General features: G+C 37.4%; 2 protein-coding genes across 2 annotated transcripts; one reads left to right on the forward strand and one right to left on the reverse strand.

Annotated features, from left to right (window-relative positions):
• Positions 1-1,353: 1,353 nt before the first annotated feature.
• Positions 1,354-4,843, reverse strand: LOC140237230 (uncharacterized). The gene is made up of 4 exons (XM_072317173.1): positions 4,804-4,843; positions 4,044-4,213; positions 2,265-2,330; positions 1,354-1,525 (listed from the first exon to the last, which is right to left on the reverse strand). Exons 2-4 carry the CDS (start codon positions 4,186-4,188, stop codon positions 1,500-1,502), a joined length of 237 nt encoding a protein of 78 aa, XP_072173274.1. The 5' UTR covers positions 4,189-4,213; positions 4,804-4,843; the 3' UTR covers positions 1,354-1,499.
• A 4,794-nt stretch (positions 4,844-9,637) lies between these two features.
• Positions 9,638-14,722, forward strand: LOC140237294 ((3R)-3-[(carboxymethyl)amino]fatty acid oxygenase/decarboxylase-like). The gene is made up of 6 exons (XM_072317235.1): positions 9,638-9,709; positions 10,919-11,095; positions 11,745-12,004; positions 12,451-12,590; positions 13,174-13,329; positions 14,533-14,722. Exons 2-6 carry the CDS (start codon positions 10,971-10,973, stop codon positions 14,704-14,706), a joined length of 855 nt encoding a protein of 284 aa, XP_072173336.1. The 5' UTR covers positions 9,638-9,709; positions 10,919-10,970; the 3' UTR covers positions 14,707-14,722.
• The last annotated feature ends 9,712 nt before the right edge of the window (positions 14,723-24,434 follow it).

Here is a 24,434-nt window from a genome sequence, read left to right on the forward strand (position 1 = left end):
CAACCTTAAAAAATTCTGGTTGGGCAAATCCCAACCAGAATTTTCTAAGGTTGCTAAAAAAGTTTTATGCAACGGGACCCTGCAATCCTGCAAGCACGGCCGGAAAGCCGCGACATGATTGAAATACGGAAAATAGTGTAACATCCCACGCACATTGGCCTCGATCCTGCCCGCACTGTGGCAAGTTTTTCTTGAAAATTCAGACCCTGTTGACTAAGTGAATTTTATTTCAAAGATTTCGATATAAAAGATGCAGCTTTGACAGGATCATCCCAAGATTAACAGTAAATATTTTCAGTATCTTTTTTTTTTCCTCACATTACTATTTTGTCACGAGACTCTGCCCTCTTCATCTCCAGTTGTCCATTCGTCGCGTCTCTCACACCTTTTCGTACACCTGTCTACTCGCTTCGGCTTTGCTCTTTCTCCAAAGACGATCATGATTAAGCCCTATATTACCAATAACAGCAATTGTAATCAATTAACATCTCCCCCTTTCTCAATGGAGAAGTGACAGAAATGTGATTCATCAAAGTCACTGTTATGATTTTATTTCCAAAGCATTTTTTTTATGTTTGTAAACTTTTTTGCTTTGAAAATAGCTCCATACTTGGAGCAATCTTGAGCCATTCATAATCAGTGGTTAATGGCTGTCAAATTGAAGGTATTTGACCGAGTGGTATAACAGATGAGAGTTGTTCACGCATTCAATTTCATAAACAGGGCTACCTGAAGTTGTGTGTGAATGGTTGTGTGTGAATGGGTGACATCGGAATTTATTCAACCTTTGTGGGGTTCTGACTGCGGCGTTACTAATTGAATAGTGTGCATCATACACACTCAAACCTTTCATACAAATATCACTTGCATTATGAATGACACACTGGTATATAAAAAAAACATATTTTTTCTTTCTTGCTCTTTCTTTTGGTCTGAATACAATGGAAAATCTTGTGTCATCTCATTCACTCATTACTCAACCAGTCTCACGTATAGCCTCATGTTGACTTGTGTTGACTCACACCCTCAACATCACTTCCGATATAGACGAATAAATTTTCTAAAAGAGAAGCCATGTACTCCATAATGATTTTCTACAATCTTTTCTTGGATACGTGCCAACATAAAAATAAAAATTAGATCCTGCCAGAGCACATTTTGTCTTGCCACCAAGTGATGATCAGGGTACATATATGAATCAGTACAAGTCAACATGCATTTGCATTGTCAAACAATGTTACATACCCGAAACTTTTCAAAACATGCAGAGTATGATAAACTGTCCTTATGAAATATAACACGCATGGAAACACATAAGGAGATTGCAATTTCTTTGCACGCTTTTTTATTGCTTTATTTGTTCCATGGAAAATTCAATCATACAATTCAAATTAAGGAGGCGATTGCTTTGGAATTAGTTACACATCGTGTCAACATGGTGAGTAATACAGTCTGTATAGTCCATGAGATTCCTTGGTGTCTTGTGGCCACAAAGCGGCTTAGATGCTGTCTCCGCTGCCAGCTCCTGCATTGGTTGGAATAACAAAAATGATAATAACAATAATAATAATAATTTCACTGTTATTATATATATATATATATATATATATATATATACATGTATATATATATAAATATATATATATATATATACATACATATATATATACATATATATATATATATATATATATATATATATATATATATATATAAAACAGTGAAAACTTTGAGCAAAGAATTATCTTCACTATTTATCATTTGTTTCTGGTCAGTTTTCCCTTTCTTTGTTTCAATATATTATATATATTTGCTTGCTGGTGTAAAGATTGATGTATTCCGCATTGCATAATAACACTCCTTGACTATTTAGATCAATAATTTGATATAAAACTCCTGATCATAAGATCAAGATTCGATCAAGACCACATGTTCAGCTAGTTACAAGATAGTAGGTTATAGGCCTACCTTAAAGGGTTAACGGTAGTCAATATTTGTAGCCTGATTATATAGATAGGAGAGAAAAGTGTTGAATGTTTGGACAATATTAATGTGCTGCTACAGAATACATGCATGTTGACAAGATGGGAAAGACCTGAGAATGGACAATAACATATTTTATCTCTGTGTTGATCAGTAGGCCTATTATTGCTGAAGGGAAAATTAGGCTGGAGGGATTATTCAAGATTGGAGAGAAAGAAATTGGCACAAACGAGGATGAGATGGAAAGGAATTAAAAAAAAAATACTTAGTATCAAACCAACCGTTGCAGAAGACGACTTGACCACTTCTTCGGCTGCACCAGCAGTCCTGGTTGAATTGTTGGCAGTCTGAAAATTTTCAAAATGGAATGTCTGCTGTCATACATTATTTTATATACAACATAAATACACTGTAATGTCTTTGTCGAAGGCCCATATGAAATCGTACTTTATGTTAGCGAGGAAGGTCAAATAACGCAGGAGACACTTATTTTCAAGCCATCGCAGCGAGAGGCAAGCTGCAGCATCTCGTGCTGGTAAGCTCTACCCCAACTCTCTTTTGCTAGCATTCTAGATAATTGTATGCGTGAATGATGACAACAGCTATACAGACCTTTGATACACTCTTTCAAACGAAATAATCAATTTCAGATAGGAATCATTTCAGACTAGGACTGACAAGGTTTCCATTTTGGTCTGGTCATTTTTTTTTTCATATTTAACTATATGATTCTGATCATATCTGAATAGAATCTTTTCAAAATTTGAGCAGAATTTGATTGGAAATCTCATAAGTCAACATTTGAAACGATTCCTGCTCAAAATGATACTTTTTAGAGTGTATACAGGCTACATCAACATTGACTATTTTTCATGAACTTTAGATGCGCAAGACTTTGATTATGTTACAACATACGTTTTTGGTTTTTTTTTTTTGGTTTTTTTTTTTCGAAACCAGTTCTACTCGTGGCTATAATTTCATGATAACCTCCTAAGGGTTGAACCCCTTATAGGAAATGAATAATTTTAGAAGAAAAATCGTCATTCCGACTTGAATTGCTTCAGCAGCATGGAATATAACAGTTGCATAAACAATTACTTACCATAGAGCATTGTTTGACAGTTTTAGGACTGGACATCGAACAAATGAAAGTATTTTATCCATTGTTCATCAGATTATCAAAAATCATCCCTATGGCTCATAGTATATGGCAGTAGTATATGATGATGATAACTCAGAGATATCAGTTGATTCGACAAAGCTGCGACTCTCAGTTTTAGGCCCATTCAGATGTAGCTTTAGCTGGTGGGAAAACGTCTTCACGAAGAAGTTTTAACCTGTTTTTATTCAGAAACATGTGTTTTTACAGTGGTTGTTTCTATCCTTAACTCGTATTTTAGAACTATTTTAAAATACTAATGCTGGGTTTTCATCAGCTTGAGCTTGAAGAATAGCTCGCTAATGGGGGATCAGAGAAATAAGCCCGAAGTCAGCTGAAATGTACAATCGCGTCTTCACCAGCTCGAGCTTCAGGCACAGTCAGGTTTATAAGCTCAATGCTATGAACACCCTCCCACCCGACTGCCTACATTCCTGCGTGGTGCGCAACGCATGCAGTGCCGATGTTAAGCTCGAGCTGATGAACACGCGTTAAGATTAGCCCACTATTCTGCGACTTAGCTGGCTATTCTGCAAATAAGTCCAAGATTTCTTTGGCTTACTTTCCGATAGGAATAGCCGGCTATTTCGGTCTTCATTGCAAAATTAGCGGGCTATTGTCTCATCGGGCTAATTCTTTGGATCAGAAATAGCCGGCTATTCTTCAAGCTCGAGCTGATGAAGACCCACAAGAAAGTGCAGGCTAAATTCATTTCAAGAAGCTTTAGGGCTCCATAAATAGGAATGAACCAGTGTATTACTTCCGTTTTCGATATGTATCTCTATACAATAAAGCAGCACACACTCATATAGCGTTGTTTGTTATACAATAAATTCTGTAAAGAGATTTTTTCCCATAAAGAGGAAAATCTCCACATAATACGAATGATTCTTTCACTTACACTTGTATTTCTTCATGTTCCTTCCCATTCCCCTCTTCTCGGCCATGAAGTAGTCGATGAGCTCGGCCTGCTCGTCCATCTCGACCTCGGCGAGGGCGGCGACAAAGAGAAGAGCGGCGAGAACGAAGAACAAAGCCTTGGCCATTTTGGGTTTGGATTCGGTGAGGACTCTGGATGTCGGAACAGAAAATGATAGAGAAATGTACCAAAAACTCTACATAGCATGCAGTCAGGTAATGGAAAAGATTATCAATAGCATAAACACTAACCATTATATCAAATAGTTGCATGCGACAAAGTCATTTGTGCCAATTATCATAGATTGAACATATTGCATAAAACCATCAAATAATTGCATGCGACAAAGTCATTTTGTGCCAATTATCATAGATTGAATATAAACAATATCACATACTTCACTCTTTTCTATGACAAAAGAATAATGTAAACGGCACATTGTGAAGAAACAGAGTTTAACGATTGCGAAACACATACACATCATTGTTATTATAACGAATTACGGGACTGATCTTAGCGTTGTTGACAGTACTAGAACCCTTCACCACTATTCATTTACAGACAAATAGCAAAAGCACGTGGGGTTTGACGAGATGAAATTACAAATTTCGATGCCATGTCGGTTCAACATACACTTTGCAGTGACAAAAAGATAACGTATTTGGGTCCAAGGGGTGATTTTGACACAGGACAATACAGTATATTGAAATCTTATAAACAAGAAAATGAGGATGATACTCACGTGCCAACGAAGTCTTCAAAATCTTCCTTCTTGGGATGTGTGAATGTCCTCATCTCACGACCGTCATATTTATAGAGAAATTTCCTCCGATATTTTCGTTATTGTTATGATGTATAAAAACCTTACTTTTCATTATGACTAAGACCTGCTTATAATTTTTGGGATGGAACGAAGAGAAAATAATATGTAAAATATAGACACTTTGCTCTAGGCACACATATGGCATTCATTATATTGTTCAAATCTGCGACTCGTTTTATGCGATCGTGATGACAGGCAGTCGTGTTCTTCTTTGATGTTTTTTTTTTCTGGCATTAAAGGGATGGTATAAAGCTTTGACTGAGATGGGGCTTAAGGTTTTTTTTTTTTTTTTTTTTTTTTTTTTTTTTTTTTTTAAGATGATGAGAATTCTCTCATGAAATATGAAAGAGTATACAACTCTACGAGGAATCAAAAGTTTATTTGATGAAAATTGGTTTTGAAATGGCTGAGATATCCAGCAACAAGGAAGTCGTAATAAAAGCTGTTACCCAGCTTTTACTTGGAAAACTTTGCTTTATTTTCTTTTTCGATATCTCAGCCATTTCAAAACCGATTTTCATCAAATAAACTTTGAATATATCTAAGAATTGTACACTCATTAATACTTAATAAGTGGTTTCTATAATATATCACAAGAAAGTTAAAATATTAATCCTCATCTCAACCAAAACTACATCATCCCTTTAAAGATTTTCTGCACGTCATAACACTCTCTCACGTGACTTGTCTTGCTGATAGCCTTATGTTTCATTAATATTGTTCAGCAATGGATGGAGCACTTGCGTAGACTTCTTTATTTAAAGATCCCTAATCAATCATCATCGGTACTATAGTATACTGAAATTCGGAGGCTAAAACCCATTTGCTAACTAATGCCCGTTTCGTCACTGTGTCATTGGTGATATGACATTTTCTAAAATAATGCTCCTCGTTACGTTGCTGCTAATTTACTTCATGATAATAATGTCCGCACATCTTAGATGCATGTTGACCAGCGTGTTAAAGTTAATGTAATCAATGCATTTCCGGTGGATTCTTCTGTTAAAAAAGGGGGAGAGCTTTAAAATTCCTTTTAGCAAAGGCATACTTTTTATGCGTTACAATGGAAAAGACTTACGATAATTATTGCTGTTACTATCAATGAACGAGATTTAAATTTCAGACTCTCACACATGACTTGCTGACCTTCACATTTTCGGGGATTTCCTTCTTTTTTCTATACAGCAGTCTCACATTTTCACTAATTTGTTGCCTGTACGCGTTCCTCTGTTGAAAGATATCCCTGAGCATACATCTGATGATTCATCGTCTGCATAGTGGCAGGTGGGCTTTAAAACAGTGTCATCTTGACTTGAAATGCACCATTGCGCCAAGGTAGCTCTAGGTTAGGTAGCTTGTGTCATTAACATGACTTGACATTTCATAAATGAGTTTCACCGCGGAATGTGGCCACCTGTCATGATGTGTGCATGGACAAGGATCGAACGGAGAATAATAGTCCTTGTTAATGTGAATAGTCCACGTTAATCGTTTTCTTATCGATAAAAAGTATATTGTTCTTTAAACCATTCTGGTGGGCTAGACACCCTGTCATTGTTATATGCTAGAATGGCCTCATTTTATAATGTGACTTTGATTCTCATGACCACTGCTTTTTTTAATATTTATTATTTGTTTCGAGTGTACTATATAGATGCTAGAATATACGTTTTAATTATTTTTTGTATGACCAAAAAAAGTTATTGTATATGTAATAATTATTACACCTCAGTTATGTTTGCTTCTCGTTTTTTTTTTTTTTTTGAATACAAAATGGAAACAAATTCAAGCCAGTCAAATAAAAATCAACATAAAAACCCAACACCAGCCCCCCCCCCCCCCCCCATCCCGGACCGCATACGTGTTCCCCAACCCTTAAAGGGTATTTTTCGGAAGGTGAAATCCTGCCGGAGAAATTTACAAAAAGGGGATGTAGGCCCCATCTGATATAACATACACTGCCATGGATATTTCTTATAAAAGGGGTGGGTTTTTTTCTCTCTCTCTCTCTCTCCTGGGAAATATAATGGGGGCTTATAAAATATCTCGAAAAGTATGATGAAATTCTTTACCATTAACAAACATTTATTTCATGAGATTTTAACTTTTGTTTGGTTTCTTGTGAGTTTTGAGAGAGAGAGGAAGAGAGATGGAGAGATTCACTTACGGTGAATAACGTAGTTAACGAGGTATGTGCATGCCACTTTTCAAGATACATTTTGGCGTTGTTGTTGTTGTTGTTGTTGTTGTTGTTGTTGAGATGTTCAAGATATTTTCATGAAGGTAACACAAATTTGTGAGTTACGTAAATTGGCACTTAGGCCGGCGGAGATGATTATAATAAATGTGGCAGGTTTAGGGTTAAATGAGAATTCGTTTTTCATGTCATTCTAAAATAAAGCATTTAACACATTATCATACTCATACATAATGTTGATTGCTCTTTAATCAAAGCTGGCATAGTTAGCTCTACTACACTGCAAAAAGTCCGGTGTTAAATATGAAACACCGAGCTGGAGTTAGATTTTCGGTGCTCATTTTTGGTGTTAAATTAACACCTCCTGGTGTCACTTCAATGTATGAAAATGTTTTTTGACTAGTTACTTGGTTACTGTTTTTCTTGTTGATTTTGAATTTTAACAAAACGATCAAGAACTTTCCGATAAAGTACTTGATTTTGGGAAAAAAAGGTGTGAAAACATTTACACCACAGTAACACCAGTTGGTGTGGTCCCTTATTGAAGCTGGGCGGGTGTTATACCATTGAAATTAACACCAGCAATATCAACTCAACACCATGTGGTGTCAATGTTGAATTAACACCAACGCAGTGTTAGAATATCACCAGCTACAGTGTCAAATTAACACCACGAAGTGCCAGGTGAACACTTTTCAACACCATCACAAAATACTTTCAACACCTGTCGGTGTGGTCCTCTATTGACACTTGATCGGTGTTTAGATTTAACACCCAAGGTGTTAAATCTAACACCGATGTTTTTACAGTGTAGTTACACGCAATGAAAGAGACCACAACTAATAGGCCTACGTGAACAAAGCACACACACACACACACAACAGAAGAAAAAAACTGAAACCTTCATCATCGAGTCACCATTCCCTCCTCCATTCCCTTCCCCTCCTCTTCCTCGCCTCCCCCTCCTCCTCCATTTATTCTATTTTTTTCCTATAATAGGCCCTAATCTAATTATCCCTTAGGAATGATTAATTAGAAGTTGAAGTTGAAGTTTATTATCTAACTATCATCATGTTTAGATGGCATAATACATTACAAAAGACACATGCATGAGTACAGGATAAAAGGTTCTAGAAAATAGCATGAATGCTAATCAAATCCGATACCTGTCTGATACAAATGTTCTAAAAACGTAAGAATTACAGTACAATGAATAGCTCTACAAATTGTAGTTTGAAAATATATGAAACGTGAACATACATGTATTTACAAGTAATACATCAGAAAAAATTTGAGTTGAAAACTTGACATGATACTACATCTCCTACTATAAGTGTAAATAAATATGCGGGTCTAAAATAATGTAACCATGCTAAGCAAGGAATACACACACACACACACACACACACACACACATATATATATATATATATATATATATATATATATATATATATATATATATATATATATATATATACATATATATATATACATATATATATATATATATATATACATATATATATATATATATATATATATATATATATATATATATATATATATATATATACATGTATATATATATATATATATATATATATATATATATATATATATATATATATATATATACATATATATATAAAATCGCATATTTTTTATGCTTTGATAATGCCCCGTAAAATTGGCGACAGCGCACATAATAGTATTCTTCTTCTTCTTCTTCTTCCGATAAAGTGCTGCCCTCAAATGGTCGAGGATGAACGCACTGCGAGAACATGCGCATACGCTGCACCGGGGCAACAGAAATTTGAAATCAGGTTACAGGTGCGAGTAAAAATCTCTGGATGAAGAGTTACATCCTACAGAGTTCCCTCAGCGCAGTTTTGAAGGCGATGAGGGATGGGTATGTGGCAGGATCAACAGGCAGGCTGTTCCAGTCCCGGATGGTGCGTGGGAAGAATGAGTTGGCATACGCTGTAGTACTGGTGTGGGGGATAGTGAATCGGGAACAGTGTCCTCTGGTAGATGTTGAGAGCTGGGTCAGGTAAGTCTGCCAATGGATGTCAACCAAGTGATATCTGATCTTATACATCATCAGCAGACGATTTTGGGAGCGACGCTCCTGCAGCGAAGGCCACTTGAGATGATCCAGCATGGCTGTGACGCTGCTAGATCTTTCGAAGTCGCCCGTGACAAATCGAGCTGCACTTCTCTGAACCTGCTCAAGCTTGTTTGTGTTTGTGGCTTATTTTTGGTATTACACAGCCAACAAACGCGATTTATGATTTAAATTAAGTGTAGTTGCAAATATGAAGAGGGGGAAAAGGGAAATATCAAAGATATAGCATAACATCAGTAACAGCATCGTTTGTGTGTGTGAAATTTGTGGTTAAATAAAATATCAAAAGGTTGTGATGGGAGCCTCCCTCTACTACAAGAGATAGAGTAAAGGGGGGATTTCCCTATCTGCAGAATCTGTGCATGTGTGGTAGTGTGCATGCATACGCATGCGCATAGCATGCATGCAAAAGATACACAGTACGACAAGTGTAGCTTTGCTAGCTAGTACTCCCGCCGGTCGCGGTCGGTATCGTATGTGCAGTGTTTAGATTGCGATCGGTAAGACCTAAAATCATTATGATAGGGTTCGAATCGAATTCGAATCGAATTTCATTCGATTAGGAATGTGTCTGAATGAGATTTGAAGCATTTATCACCAGTAGTCTGTGTCATGTCGCGATAATAGATTAATACAGTCCCATGTATAGACTTTTGCGTTACTATGTATAGTTTAATGCTAGGTAGTAGGTTAGGAGTTAATCACAGCCGATCGATAGGCTCTAGCCGCTAGCCGTCGCATCCTCTATTTCTCGGTATGTTTGCGGGTTCACGTAGAAATCTACTCTGCTTCCTTCAACCTTGAAGATTTTTACACAACGTTATTAGTTAGTTTAAGTGGGCAGAAAGATGCCCCGAATCTTTGTCAAGGTGATCGTGATATCACTACCTACAATAAAGTTATTGCCTTTTAGTTTTACTCGTAAGTTTAATTACTTGTTAATGTTTGTATACAAGGAGCTAGGAGGTGATTTACGAGCAGTGAGTCGAGTCTCGTAATAGGCCTATATTTCGGGATTTGATTTGGATATTTCATCTTTCATGCAGGTGGGGGGGGGGGGCATTTTAATGCACTGCTACAGTGCTATACTAACTGCTAGACACCTTGCGCATTCAACCAAATATCCGTATATCCGGATCCCAGCTGTGGAGTCTTGTTTGCAGTAGCCAGAGGAAGAGGAAGAACAAGCTCTGAAATGGAAAACACACCTGCTTTGTGTGTGTGTTTAAAGTAAAGTTAATAAAGGGACTGTACAGTACTGGTTGAGGTGGGGATTCATGTTTTGAACATTCCTAAGTAAGATAATGAGAAACCTCTTATGAAAAATGAAAGAGCATGTAATTTTAAGCAGGATTCCACGTTTATTTGATGAAAATTGGTTTTCATATCAATGGCTGAGATATCCAAAAAAGTGATAATAATAGAAGACGACAGGCCACGCCTTTTATTAGGATCTCTTTGTTTCAGCTTGTTTTGGGATATCTCGGCCATTTCAAAACTGATTTTTATCAAATAAACTTTTGATACCCCTTAGAATTGCATGCTCTTTGACATCTCATAGAGTGGTTTCTGGATATCTCACAAAACGTTAAATGCTAAATCCTCACCCCGACCAGAACTGTACACACCCTTTAACTGGTGGATTGTAAGATGTGTGTATTGTCCCGTTATTTGTGTGTTTAACATCATCTACATGTATTACTATACAGAGAAACAGCCTTGCTGAATACAGTATTGAGCGACAAGGTGTCTACAGCAAGGATGCTGCGAGTGCCGTACCAGTTGATACCTCGTCGTCTGGGTGCAGAGGTGACCGGCATTGACCTCGGCAAATCTGTTCCTCAAGAGGTCGTTGAAAAGGTCAAGTCAGATGTCACAGAGCACAGGTTTGAATTCATGCCCCACTGCAAAAGTTGACCTTGAGCATATTTGTTATGGACTTTGCTGACACATACCATGAATTGTCTACAAATTGTTCAAATTTAATTTGTATGGATTGACTGAATTCTTGGCATATGTTTAGAAGTATTCATTTCAATCTCAATTCCAAAGTAAATAAGATATAAAGTGTCTTGTTACAGAATTAGTACAAGCAAGGAAAAAGAAAAGAACGTGAAACTATGCTTTATTTCATATGCACGATCAACTTTGGCAGTGTTTATTTTAGCACATTACACACAGCAAAGAATGATAACAAGTTGTGTCTTGAAATTAAATAAAATCATCATTGCCATTGTTCACCTCTGTATTTGATCCCATGCTCCACCCACCCACATACATGATACTCGGGGGAAAAGTAACTCATTTTTAATACATTTTCTCATTGAGTGTATGATTATAGCAGTTTTTTATTTCTCTACTGTGGTTTAGCACACACATAAGCATAAGTCCAATAATGATTGCGTGCAAGAACAAGATATGCTTCTTTTGCTCTTAAACCTTTGTTTTCAGTTCAGACCACCTTTATGTGTTAGGCCAGTAATTTTTATTGTTCCTTTGTTTCTTTTTTAATGTCCTTTTGTTCAATAAGTGCAGATTGCTGATCTTCAAGAAGCAAAGTCCAATATCTGGTGAGAGGCATGTTGAGATCAGTCACTGGTTTGGGGAGCTTGAGTCAACTTTTTACAAGCACCCTCGGTCCCCCCACCCCGATGTCTTCCGAGTGTCCAATGTTGAGAGCGAGGGTTGCAGAGGAGTGGGTCGGACTGGATGGCACATAGACGGTAGCTTCCAGCCTGCCCCCTTTGGCTACTCACTCTACTACATGCATGCCGTCCCACTTAAGGGTGACACAGGTCAGTTGTTGTGGTAACCAGCTGATGTAGGCTTTAATATTAGCATGAACAGCTATTTTATGAGAGAGACATGGATGAGTTGCCATAGTTACAAGATGATGTTGTCTGTAACAGAGCAAGGATAATAAGTATGTTAATCGACCAGGTAGAATGACTTCAGGAACAAGGTAACCTGGAAAAGATTTATTATTTTTTTTGTTTTTTTTTCTGTTATTCTTATCATCTGAAGACAGATAAGAGCAAGGATATGTAATTACAAAATTTCATATTTCTAAATTATAATGTCAACTCTATTCTAAGTACCTGTGAAGGAGAGACTTGGCAAGTTTTACTTTTTTTTTGCCACAGATCAAGAAGATGCAAGTTCCTATACAGATACATCTTCAAATTCTGAAAGGCTTAATGTGCATTGAATGTGTTTGCCTGCTCAAATTTCAAATAAACAGTCTTTGCTCCACTCCATGAAATATTGATGGGACTTCCGAGTGACCAACTGGCCAGATGGGAAAGGCTGTACATGGTCAGTGACCGCCGGGGAGGCCTGGTCCATCCACTGGTCTACTCTCATCCCAAGACACTCCTGAAGGTGAGTGATGTCAAATGTTCATCCTTCTGGGGCCTTTTGAGAGTAATAGCCCTCATGTTCAAAGAACCTATAAATCAAAAGACTCTATATACAGCATTGATATTGTTTTTGATATTATGATGCATAATGGGATGTCCGTGATTTGTTATTTTGTGTATGTTGCATTAACTGTTGTATTGTGTTATTCTGTTGCAGGGCCTCCAAGAATAACAGTGTATAAACCACTGATGAAGAAAGAAAGAAAGAAAGAAAGAAAGAATGAATGAATGAATGAATGAATGAATGAATGAATGAATGAATGAATGAATGAATGAATCTTCATCAAAAGCAGGTCAGTGGTAGCTCATATTAGCATTCTGAAATTTATTTATTTCTCTTTCTGAAATAGTATCTTCATTTTAGTTTAAAATCATACAATTTGCAAAATCTATGAATGCCTTATTGGTAGTGCTCAAAATAATTTGTATGACAGTATCATGGAATGTGAATGGCATAGGAACATTACTGCCATTCAGAGTACAGTATTCTGACAATCTGAATGTCTAGGTAGCTGCTGAATGTGGAATGTTTCTTGATGATTCAGACGATGTGTTTCCATCTTGGAATGACGGAAGCTTTCATCTGGGACTATGGGACGGAGCGAGAGAGATTCACTGATTACGAGGAGACAGCAAGGATTCTGGAGGAGATACATCACGAGTTTGTGAAAGATAACAAAGCCATACAGTACTCGCACAAGGTGAGTCATATTTCTTGTCATTTTGAAGTATCTGAGCTGACTCAAGACAGCAAAGAATGCTGTTTTGTCCACAGTATGAGATTCTTCAGCTACTGATGAAAAAACAACAAAACAAATCGGGCAGATATCCCCAAATCAAAAAAAAAAAAAAAAAAGGTGTTCAGGTTGATTTGTCATTCAGCCATGATAGCTTCAGGTTTAGCCCTAAATAGATCTCTCTCTCTCTCTCTCTCTTTTCAGACATTAAATGGTAGCCATCAATATTCTTGGGACATGACATTATGTGATGAAGATACAATGTAAGCAAAAATTAAGGAGTCATAATGTCAAATGTAAATTGGTATGATCATTTGTCCAGGATGTAATGAATTTATTTGGAATCAAAAGGTAACTTTCTACTTCCAGCCTCATGAGCAATTTTACATCCACTGCTGCTGCTGATGTGGTTAATGGCTATGAATGATAATTCATTAAAATTAAAAGCAGACTCAGGCTAGTATGGGTGGGACCATGGCTAATACATTGACTTCCATAGATGTTGGACTGATTCTTCATTGTCACAATTAATGTCAAGTCTGAATTAATTCACAATAGACAGGCCAGGCATAAATAATTCTTTGCATTCATTTCCTAATTAACCCATTACCAACAGAAGCTGGATGAGCCCTGCCAGGAATCTATGGTATATATCAGCACAATATTTCAGAGGCAACCAGTTAACCATTGACAGGTGGAAACTGTTCCCAAGCCAGTGCTCCATAATGTTGCTTGTTGCCCTGGTGCTTTTTCCCTTTAGAAGGAATAGATAGGTGAAAACCAACACAAACAAGGGTTTAATTACTTTAAGAGGAAGCTGTTGATCCAGATGGACTTCCCTTGCTTGAGACTGACTTATCATCCCCAGTGGGACTTCTACCATTACATATATTTCTCCTTGCCTATAGAAGTCCCTCTCATCTTTTCTCTGTGAAACTGACAAACTGAATCACTTCAAAGCCTCACTCAAAACTCACACATTTTTCACCAGGCATTCAATTGCTAACTCTCTTGGAGGAATCTGTGCCTTTGAATGTTTCTATAACAGATATATGGGGCCATACAAATGCTGTGGATCATCATCATCGGGCATCAAAACAGTGCATTTGTCATCTTCTCAGCCCATTCATGTTTGTTCTTTACCACTTTATCCCTGTCTTTGCCCAGTGGGAGGTTGGAGACTTCATCATTTCAGACAACCTGGCTGTGGGCCATGAAGCCACACCCGAGACCCAGCTTCCTGTGGAGCAGGTTGGTCTGAGGGTGCTTCATCGGACGACAGTCAAAGGCACGGTGCCACCAACCAAACGTTACAAGGTCGCAGCATCCAGTGAGAGCTGAGACTGAGACTACAGATGGCATCTTCCCCGTGTGATGCCCCTGGTTCATCTTTGTCCGCTTCCCCTGGGGTGGGGCTGGTGGTTACCATACAGACCTGTCCCCTCAACGATCCACTGATAGTTATTGACCTATTGAACTGATGATGGTGATCCAATCATTCATGTGATTATTGGTGGTAGGTAATGCGTGGAGGGTTGATTGTCTTTGATGAATTCTTTGAATAAAGGAGTTACTGAATGCTTGTCCTCTCAAAATCATGTATTACACAGGGCTCAACACGAACTCTCTGGTGGCGCGTTCAGGCCTCTAAAATCTTAAAATCTGAAATTTTGATGGCCCAGTTGGGCTACTGAAAGGTAGCCTTTTTGGAATTTTGGTGGCCTGATATCAATTTTTAGTGACCCTAGGCCGCCCAGCCACCACTGATGTTGAGCCCTATTATGTTTAAGATATTCTATTATGGAAGAAGGTGATGCGACTAAAGATATTATGCTGAATTGTGCAATCATGCAATGATGCTGCATTCTATCAACTGCAACATCATTTGAGGCTCTCATGAAATATTCACACCATCGGAGTGTTTAATAACCTTTATTCAAGCAGTTTTTACTTTACAGCAGCATACCTTAAATGCAAACATTACACAAGATATTTTGTGCCATATAATCTGTTTATACAGAGGCTTTTGCCAAAGTTCCTTATAAATCAAAATTAGCCTATATGACAAGGAATGTAATACTGTTGTATTCAGTCCTAACAAGTTTTGTAACTGCTTTGTGTGGAAACAATAAGAATGCTGTGTTCATTCATCATCATTTTAACACAAGTATTCATTGTTTCATATTTTCATAAAGTGCTATATCCTCTCATGGAAGTCATTGTGGTTTCCACAAAATATATATCCGAGAGTTAGCATTCATGGGTGGATTGTTTGCAGTGTGCCATGTTTTAGACACTCAGAGAGACTGTCAGTAGGCTTCCAATACTTTGTCTCAAGAATATTTTGTTCCTAGTAAAGTTGTCAAATGATCATTGATGATCTTCAAATAAATCATTTCCACCATTGGGCTAGTAAATCAGGGGTCCATTGCATAAAAGTTATGATTATGGTAACTTTGCCATCCAATGGCAACTTCCATGAAATTCTTGATTTTTATTGGCTGTTGAGTATTGTTGCCATGGTAGTTACCATTGGATGGCAAAGTTACCATAATACATGTAGTAACTTTTATGCAACGGGCCCCTTGTGTAAGCATGATAACTCTGAAACCAGAAATTTTTGCATGCATGAAACTTTCACAAGGAGCCAAGATTCGCAAAAGTAAAATACAGTTTTTGTATACTCAATGCATTAAATGCCAGTGCCTAATCGTAAAAATTTCATGCTGCGGAAAAGGCCATCGGATGTTTTGGATGTTTTGAATATTTCTTGTTTTACAGTAAACTGAAGTGAGTAAATAGTAAATTATTGAATGTGGATATACAACTCAATATTTTTTGTTTCCATCAAGCCATACTTGATCTAGGGAAACTGTGGAGGAAGAAATTCATCTCTGTGCTCCTTTGCACAAGTTACTATGGCAACAAGTTACTATGGCAGCATACCATAGTCTTAGATGACAAGCCCTGATGTGTATGAAGATGGAGCATAGTACTTCATAACAAGGGGATAAACTGATTGGCTGGGAAGGAATATGCCAATATCCTCTTCTGCTTTTTTTAATGGAGAAATATTCTTCCATGACTTTTGGAGAAGAATGACTTGTGAGAGAAACAGACTCAAATTCTGTGATGTTCAAGTTTGTATTTGTATGTGTTTCAGAGATATATAATAATAATAATAATGGACATTTATATTGTGCAGCTACTATAATAATAGACTCTACTGTTGTTTAACTATGCTTGACAAGATTTATGACTATTCCAGAGTAGTAAATGTTGAGTTTGTATTATAAGATTGTGTCTAAAATAACCAAAATTTATGATTGAGTGAGCAAAACATACAGAGAGAAAACAATGCTATTTTTTGCCCAAATTTGAACAATTTTTATCAGTGCAAGCTGCAAATGAAGAAATCAAAATGTGCGTAGGCATACATAGTACATCTATTTTGCAATTTGTCAACTTACCAAATACAATAGTCAAGAATAATGATAAAGTATGTTCTGTTTGATGTTTATTTTGCAGTAAAGGCCAATATGCTTTACCCTATAGTACTCAGAATATATTTTTATCCATTTTATAGTTAGACGGATTCTTGAATCATTTGTTCGGCCACAACATTTTTGTCACCTAATGCCAAATTTCATATCTCTGCCTTGAAATCACCTGTCAGTTTTTCTGTTTTTGAAGTACATATCAGATGATTTTTTGCATTAGTTGTTGCAGAATTGTGTACTACCATAGTATCCTCCCATAGTTAGTGTTCTCTTACGGCAGCTACGACACCGTCACTCCAGGTTGTCCCCCCCCCCCCCCCCACCAGAGTAAACGGGTTCTGTATTTGCCATTGTGTTTAAACAGGTGACTAGTAGATAGTGCCTGGCAAGACCTTTTCTTCCAAAGGGCATCACATGAAACATGTACTCATGACTTAACCTGAACCGAACAGTAAAAATGGTACTAAGGAGAGCTGATGTTAATTGCAGAACTTTCAATCTATTTCTGCCTGTCTTTCTGTTTTTCCAGGTTACCCTGCTTTGTTTTCTCTCCCTATTGCTTGCATGAATGCTAACTTTTCTTTTTTTCTAGGGAAATTTACTTACTGAAATAGTTATCTAAACAAAAATACATACAAAGTTTTTTCTTTCAAATATAACATTTTAACCTCATAAATTGCTTTGAAATAAGGTTTTTAAAAGGAAATTTCTGTGAGGACTGAGAGTGTAATGGTGGTGATGCTTTTCTTCAAGTCATTGAAGTTCTTTAATGACTAGTTTGACAGACTAATCAAGCATCGCAAGTTTATGCTGCAGTACATCTACATATTAGGAATAATATTTCCTAAGGCACTGTGCCAAGAGATGGCAGGTGTGCAGAATTCAGTTTGATTTTGATTTTAATTTTTAATGAGAGAGTCTTGGTCATTTTAACGACTTTAAAAAAAAATCCAGATGCTTAACAATAATGAGTGGTGTCACAGACTTCATCAGATGAATAAACAGATAACTGGAGCAACAGGCGTTTATACTAGTTATCTAATTTGTGGTTTTAAGCCTCCTCCAAGTAGATGCACAGTTGTACAATCAAGCACATAAGTTTCTACTGATGTCAATACAAAAACAGGTGTATTTTAATATTTTCACATTTTAGCATTTTCAAGATATTGTACTCCAATGTGCTTCAGTATTTTCCACTGCAGCAGAACTGTCCCTTCAGTGGGTCAACACATTAAAATTTCCAAATACAACGTACACTGTAAACATTTTCAGTGATAGCCGTGCTCATCAATGCTATACATGGCTGGCGGCATGTTTGCAAAAGGGAGGGGGGCCACTTCCGGGTCCCCCCCCCCCCAAGTTCCGCTGGCCCTGCTATTATGCTGCATATATGATGTTTTTATCGTGTAGTCTCTTCTGTTCATCTGTGCAATGACATCAAATTTCATTTGTTTGTGTATGGTGAATGTTATTCACAAATTACATTTTGCAATAAAAGTTAATATTTGACATCAAATAATGTTGAGTCTAGTGTGTGTTACACCCATACATTTCAGAGGGGGTAGAATCCACTTTTATTCAAGAATTTTCTTCATTCTCAATCGTGATCTTGTATATGGAGAAGCTATACAGTGTACACATGTACATACCAGTATTCACTCCTTTAGATGATAGTTTAGTAGGTCCTATAGATTTTGATTATCCATGTGGTTGTAAGATATCTAGCAGATGGTGGTATGTTGAAGTTGCGATGTCGGAACTGACTTTGCTGGCTTGGATTCAATTGGAAGGAATAAGTTTGAATTGATCTTTGTGGATAGTGTTATAGATTGAGCCACATTGGACCTAGGTTACTCTATCTTGAGAAGTCTTTGTGCATTCTGTTGTGTTGGTACTTTTTATACCTTTCCATCAGTAAAAGCAGAAAACACATTGACGAAGAGTGATTTATCCATCATCATCATCATCATCATCATCACCATCACCATCATCATCATCATCATCATCATCATCATCATCATCATCATCATTATCGTCTTCATCATCATCACCATCACCACCATCATCACCATCATCACCATCATCATCATCATCATCCAGTTATGATCCAGGGCGGTCCCGATAACGGGGGTGGTTGGATTTACCTCACTCTACCAGCAAAACGCCTTCACACCGTCTCCCCATCTCGCCCACTTGGGGGCGCCCTTCTTCCTCTAGCCAACCTTCCCAATCTCTTCTTCCACCCGTCTCCTTTACGTCTCCTTCAGTCACACTCGCTTTCGTGGCTCATTCTTTCCAGAGAACATCATCACCATCTTTCCTCAACACATTCCCGCCAGTACCGCCGTATTCTATGTTAGTCGACAAAATAGTTATGACATTATCATTGCTCTCTTCATCATTTGACGTCAGTCAGAGCTAAAGAATATGATTTTTTGCATTTTTATGCCTCCGCCACGAAGTGGTGACGGAGGCATTATGTTTTCGGGTTGTCCGTCCGTCCGTCCGTCCGTCCGTCCGTCCGTCCGTCCGTCCGTCCGTCCGTCCTTCCGTCCGTCCGTCCGTCCGTCCGTCCTTCCGTCCGTCCGTAATGAATTTTGTGGACAAGGTAACTATCAAAACCTGTTGAGGTATCCTAATGAAACTTGGCATGTATGTGTATTAGGAAGTGAAGTTGTGCCTATCAACTTTTGGGTGCACATGCTCAAGGTCAAAGGTCAAAAGGTCATGGTCAAATACATGAAATTTCACTATTTCCACCATATCTATTGAATGCCTGAAGATATTTTCTTGAAACTTAGTGTATACATGTATTACCCAATTAAGATTCTCTGATGAAAGTTTGGGTCATGAGGTCAAAGGTCAAAGGTCAAAAGGTCAGGGTCAAATACATAAAATTTCACTATTTCCACCATATCCATTGAATGCCTGAAGATATTTTCTTGAAACTTAGTGTATACATGTATTACCCAATTAAGATTCTCTGGTGAAAGTTTGGGTCATGAGGTCAAAGGTCAAAAGGTCAAGTAAAAATATTAAAACTTCTTTTTTTTTCTCCATACCTTGGAAAATTGTTCAAGGTATCTTCATGGAATATAGTATATACATATACTGACTGGAAGTGATTATCTAGAGAATGTAGGGTTCATGGGGTCAAAGGTCAGGGGTCAAAGGTCAAGTGCAACACTTCAAAAGTTTACTATTTCCCTCCTATCATGCAATGCCAGCAGGGTTATTTTTTTTTTACACTTGGTGTATGCATACATGTGTAACCTAATAGAAATTCTCTGGAAAGTTTTTTTTTTTCTTCTTTTTTTGCCTCAAAGGTCAAAAGGTCAAAGATCAAGTAAAAGTGCTGAACTAACTTTTTCCTCCATATCTCGGAAGTGGCTCAAGTTATCTTGAAACATAGTACATATTATGCATGTTCTACCTGAAAGTGATTATCTTATTAATTTTAGGGTCAAGGGCCAGATGAAAATGGTAACAATTCACTATTCAATTCAGAAATTGCACTTTTTCTTCACACCTGTAACTTGAAAATTACTCAATGCCTAAATGTATGAATGGGTCAAAGTCGAGTTAAAGTCCTTAAATCCCTAGATACATGCTCTCCTATTCATCCAATTAAACCTAGGTCAAGGAAGGTGAACATTCAAAACATTTGTGACAAACTTGTCATTTCAATATTTTGCCAATTTTGTGAAAATGTAATCACACATTGTCCACATGTACTATCTAGACCTATTGGGAAAATCATGCATTATGGCGGAGGCATACCAGTCGCCAAAGCGACATTTCTAGTTTTTTTGTATATTGAAAGGTACTCAGTTATGATGATAGATAAAATGGCAATTATAATAATGATTGTAGTTGTGACAGGAAACGGAATTAAATGTTAAATGATGATAATGAGAAGCCAAAGATGAAGAATAGGAACACACACACACACACACACACACACACACAATAACGATAGTGAGAAGTTGTGCTTTAGCGCCACCTAGTGAGATGCTGGTGTAGTCAATCATTTAGAGAGAGAGAGCCAGAAGAGAAAGAAACGGCCAGGAATTGATAAAGATATTGCATACAAAGATAATATATAACCGAATGTGCGTTCCCACGGGAAGGGGCTGGATAGGTGAAAGATAATACTGGTGACCTAATCGGGAATGCATACAAAGACTAGACATTATGACGTAAATGGGTGTAAGACAAGGAGGTGAGAGGATGTTTTATTATGATTAGATTATTATTTGATTGTGATTGATTTCCGTTTTCCCCCAGTCGCGTCGGGGGCTGGGGACGCTTTTGCACACGACACTTATGAGTAAAACGGGGGCGACACAGTATTTGCGTTCAAACACTTATCAAAATACATGTATTGGCATTGCGTCGATTTGAAATCAAACAATGTTGGTTGCACCACCACACGCTGCCCTTTCCTAACACATCGGAAATAACGGTTCTACCCCAACCCTTTCGGTTCACAAAGTGTTTGGAAAGCTTTCCCCCAGCGTTTTTGTGTGCAGTATATGTGTAGAGCTGTACCAAATGAACAGAAGTCTTCACCTGCATCGTTTTGTTCTGAAGAAGTGACTAACTACGTAATAATTTTATATAAGAATTAGCTTGTCCCAACAACGCAGTTATTTTATATCAGTTTAAGATTTAAAAAAAAAAAATCCATCCAATCGTCAATGTCGATCGTTCTAAACGCTCGTGTGATTGGAGTTTTGTTTCATTCTAAAGTTTTGAATGTTTTTGTCAAGTCATGTATGACAAAGTCAGTGTCCGTTGTATGTAAGGTCTTGCCCACGAACCTACAGAAATCAAATGAAAGTAAACAAAATCGCCCCATATTATGACGGACAGTGATTGGGTGACCTTCGGTATTGACCAAAGGTTTGTTGAATGCAGTGTCGCAAGCGACGCTTTGCGTCTTCCAAATAGCGCCACCAATGTGTAAACATTGTCCAGGTCAAGTGTGTGCACTCGTGTTACTGCGTGTGAAAAGGCAAACGGAAAATTCCCACAGAATGTGTATTGATTGATATACCCGCCCATTTTTCATCGAATATCAACACCACAGCTGTTTCTAGGGAGGAAAAAAAAATACAATCGATTATTTGGTACAAAAAATGATGTCGATATTTCGGTGTAAAACTAAAGGCAAAACGGTGTGAGAAATCAACATTCCATTGATTTTGAACTTCCGACAGCATGACCCCAAAAAAGGTCATGTGATGACACAATTAACAATACTCTTCCGACAATTATGTCGCTTTGTAAGTCTAATGAAACTCTCTTTCTTCCCACACAATTTGTTTTTTTTTTTCATTATGATTGTTTGTCTAGTTTGTCTTGTCAAAATGTACATCATAATATTGAGTATTGTTTAACTGTATGTTTAAGTCTAACGGTCGTACATCAAGCGTTTGCAATATTTAAAATTAACCATGTATGTCCTATCAATTCTTATACGATATCAATGTTTGTTTTCACGGTCTGCGTTTGCAGAACATAAAATCGTTATTTCCTTTCGATATTCAAGCAAGCTCGTATTTCCTGACCTGTATACATCGATTTATATGACATTGCTCTGGTGTTTGCAAGCAACTTCAACATTCTAGAAACGCATCTTTTAAATACAGAAAGGAATTAGAGGCATAGAAACCACGTTAAAGGAAAGGAGAGTTCATACGTATTATGAAGTTTCCGTGATTTTGGACCAATATCCCTTCATCCCTCGAGGTGTATCTGGCATTGTATTGCAATTAGCCCAGCTGTCAAACCAATTTGGAATTTCCAGGTACTGTATACTATCAAGTAATTAAGCCAGCATTTTGCAATCATTCCATCACACGGTATTTCACATTATGTTAAAACAATAAAAAGGGAAATGAAGGTGATGAATGAACCACGTGTAACTGCGATTAAACAGACAACGTCTGAACTGTTCATGGCACACGTAGGGCAAGGTCAGTGGTCCAAAGCAGAAAACTTTATAGGAAGCGAAATACAGGATCTTTCTCGAGAAAATTGATCTAGCTGAAACAAACCGGACGCGAGATAGCCGGGAGGTAAACTGGCAAGGAAGTCAGATAGGAAACTTGATGCACAAATCGGATGCGATTTCTTAATTTATGAAAAAAGAATGTTCTAGAGTGCCTTGTCTTAACATCCTCTGCTATTCCGTGTTGTGTCAATAACCTGCAAGATCGGAAGCAGTCCTATATTTCTCCCATGCATCTCCCTGCTTGAACCCTATCATAGTTTTGTGTATATATTTCTCTCTCGCTCTCTCTCTCTCTCTCTCTCTCTGTGTGTCAAAGGTTTCATTTCTATTGAATAATTGTATGGTTTTCCCATGGAAATAAGAAAGAGTAAAATTAATCACAATTGCCAGTAGAACTCCACTACAGGTATTTGCTTTTAAGTTTCCCTTGATAAACATGGTAAAAGTCTAGTCACTATTAGTAGAACATAATCAGCGAGAGTTTGAGGAAAATCGGAAAAGTTATGAATTTTTGAAGTTTCTGCTCAGTCGCGGCTGGATGAGAAGACTGCTATAGCTTGTGATGTCACATGTGTACAACGATATAAAGAAAGAATAAAGAAAATTTAACATGTTTTCACTTTTCTCGGGGAATAGAAGAACACTTGACTTCCCTCTTTCCAAAAGCAAGGGGAAATAATATTACCCTTAATATTAAGTCAGTTTCGAGTCGAGGAAATGAGCACATTTTTCAAAAAGTAAAATTTTGTGAAATTCTCTTTATATTTTCCTTATATCGTTGTTTACGCATGTGACGTCATACACTCTATTAGTCTTCTCATCCAGTTACTGTGCAGATACTTTAAAAATTCATAACTCTTGAACGGATTGTCCGATTTCCCCCAAACTTTCACTGATGTGTGCTACAAATATTGCTGCATTCACTCAATCCACATGTCTATGAAGGTGGACTTGTCCTTTAATATGAAATTCCAGTGAATCACTAAGGGTCTTATGATATCTGGGCGCTATCAATTTTTGCGGTAATTACGATTTCTGTGGAAACCAAAGACAAGAAAACGTTAAGCATAAACTTTGTCATTGGTACTTGTGAAATTTCAAAGGACTATTTGGCCTTCTGTTACACAAAGCAACACCTGACCATACATTTTTACAAAAGATACATCGGGATATGGTACATTGGGATTTAACACAAAATTTGCTACGTTTTTATTTGTTTACTCAATGTCGCAAAAACTTCAGAATCGATGAAATCAATGATAATCCTGTGGAATGGTATTTGGGTCAGGAAAACATCAACGACCCGACAGTTATGACCTATTAAACACAAACACACACATTGTAATTTTATATTGCGTGTAAGGAACATATGGGTGCTGTTCGTTATTCCGAAGGTTCGTTATTCCGAAGGTTCGTTATTCCGAAGGTTCGTTAATCCGAAAATGAAATAGGGTTCGTTATTCCGAAGGTTCGTTAATCCCAAAATGAAATAGGGTTCGCTATTCCGAAGTTTCGTTGATCCGAAATGAAATAGGGTCCGTAACGAACCT

This window comes from Diadema setosum, chromosome 13 (assembly GCF_964275005.1).
Source record: "Diadema setosum chromosome 13, eeDiaSeto1, whole genome shotgun sequence".
In the NCBI taxonomy this organism is placed as follows: domain Eukaryota; kingdom Metazoa; phylum Echinodermata; class Echinoidea; order Diadematoida; family Diadematidae; genus Diadema; species Diadema setosum.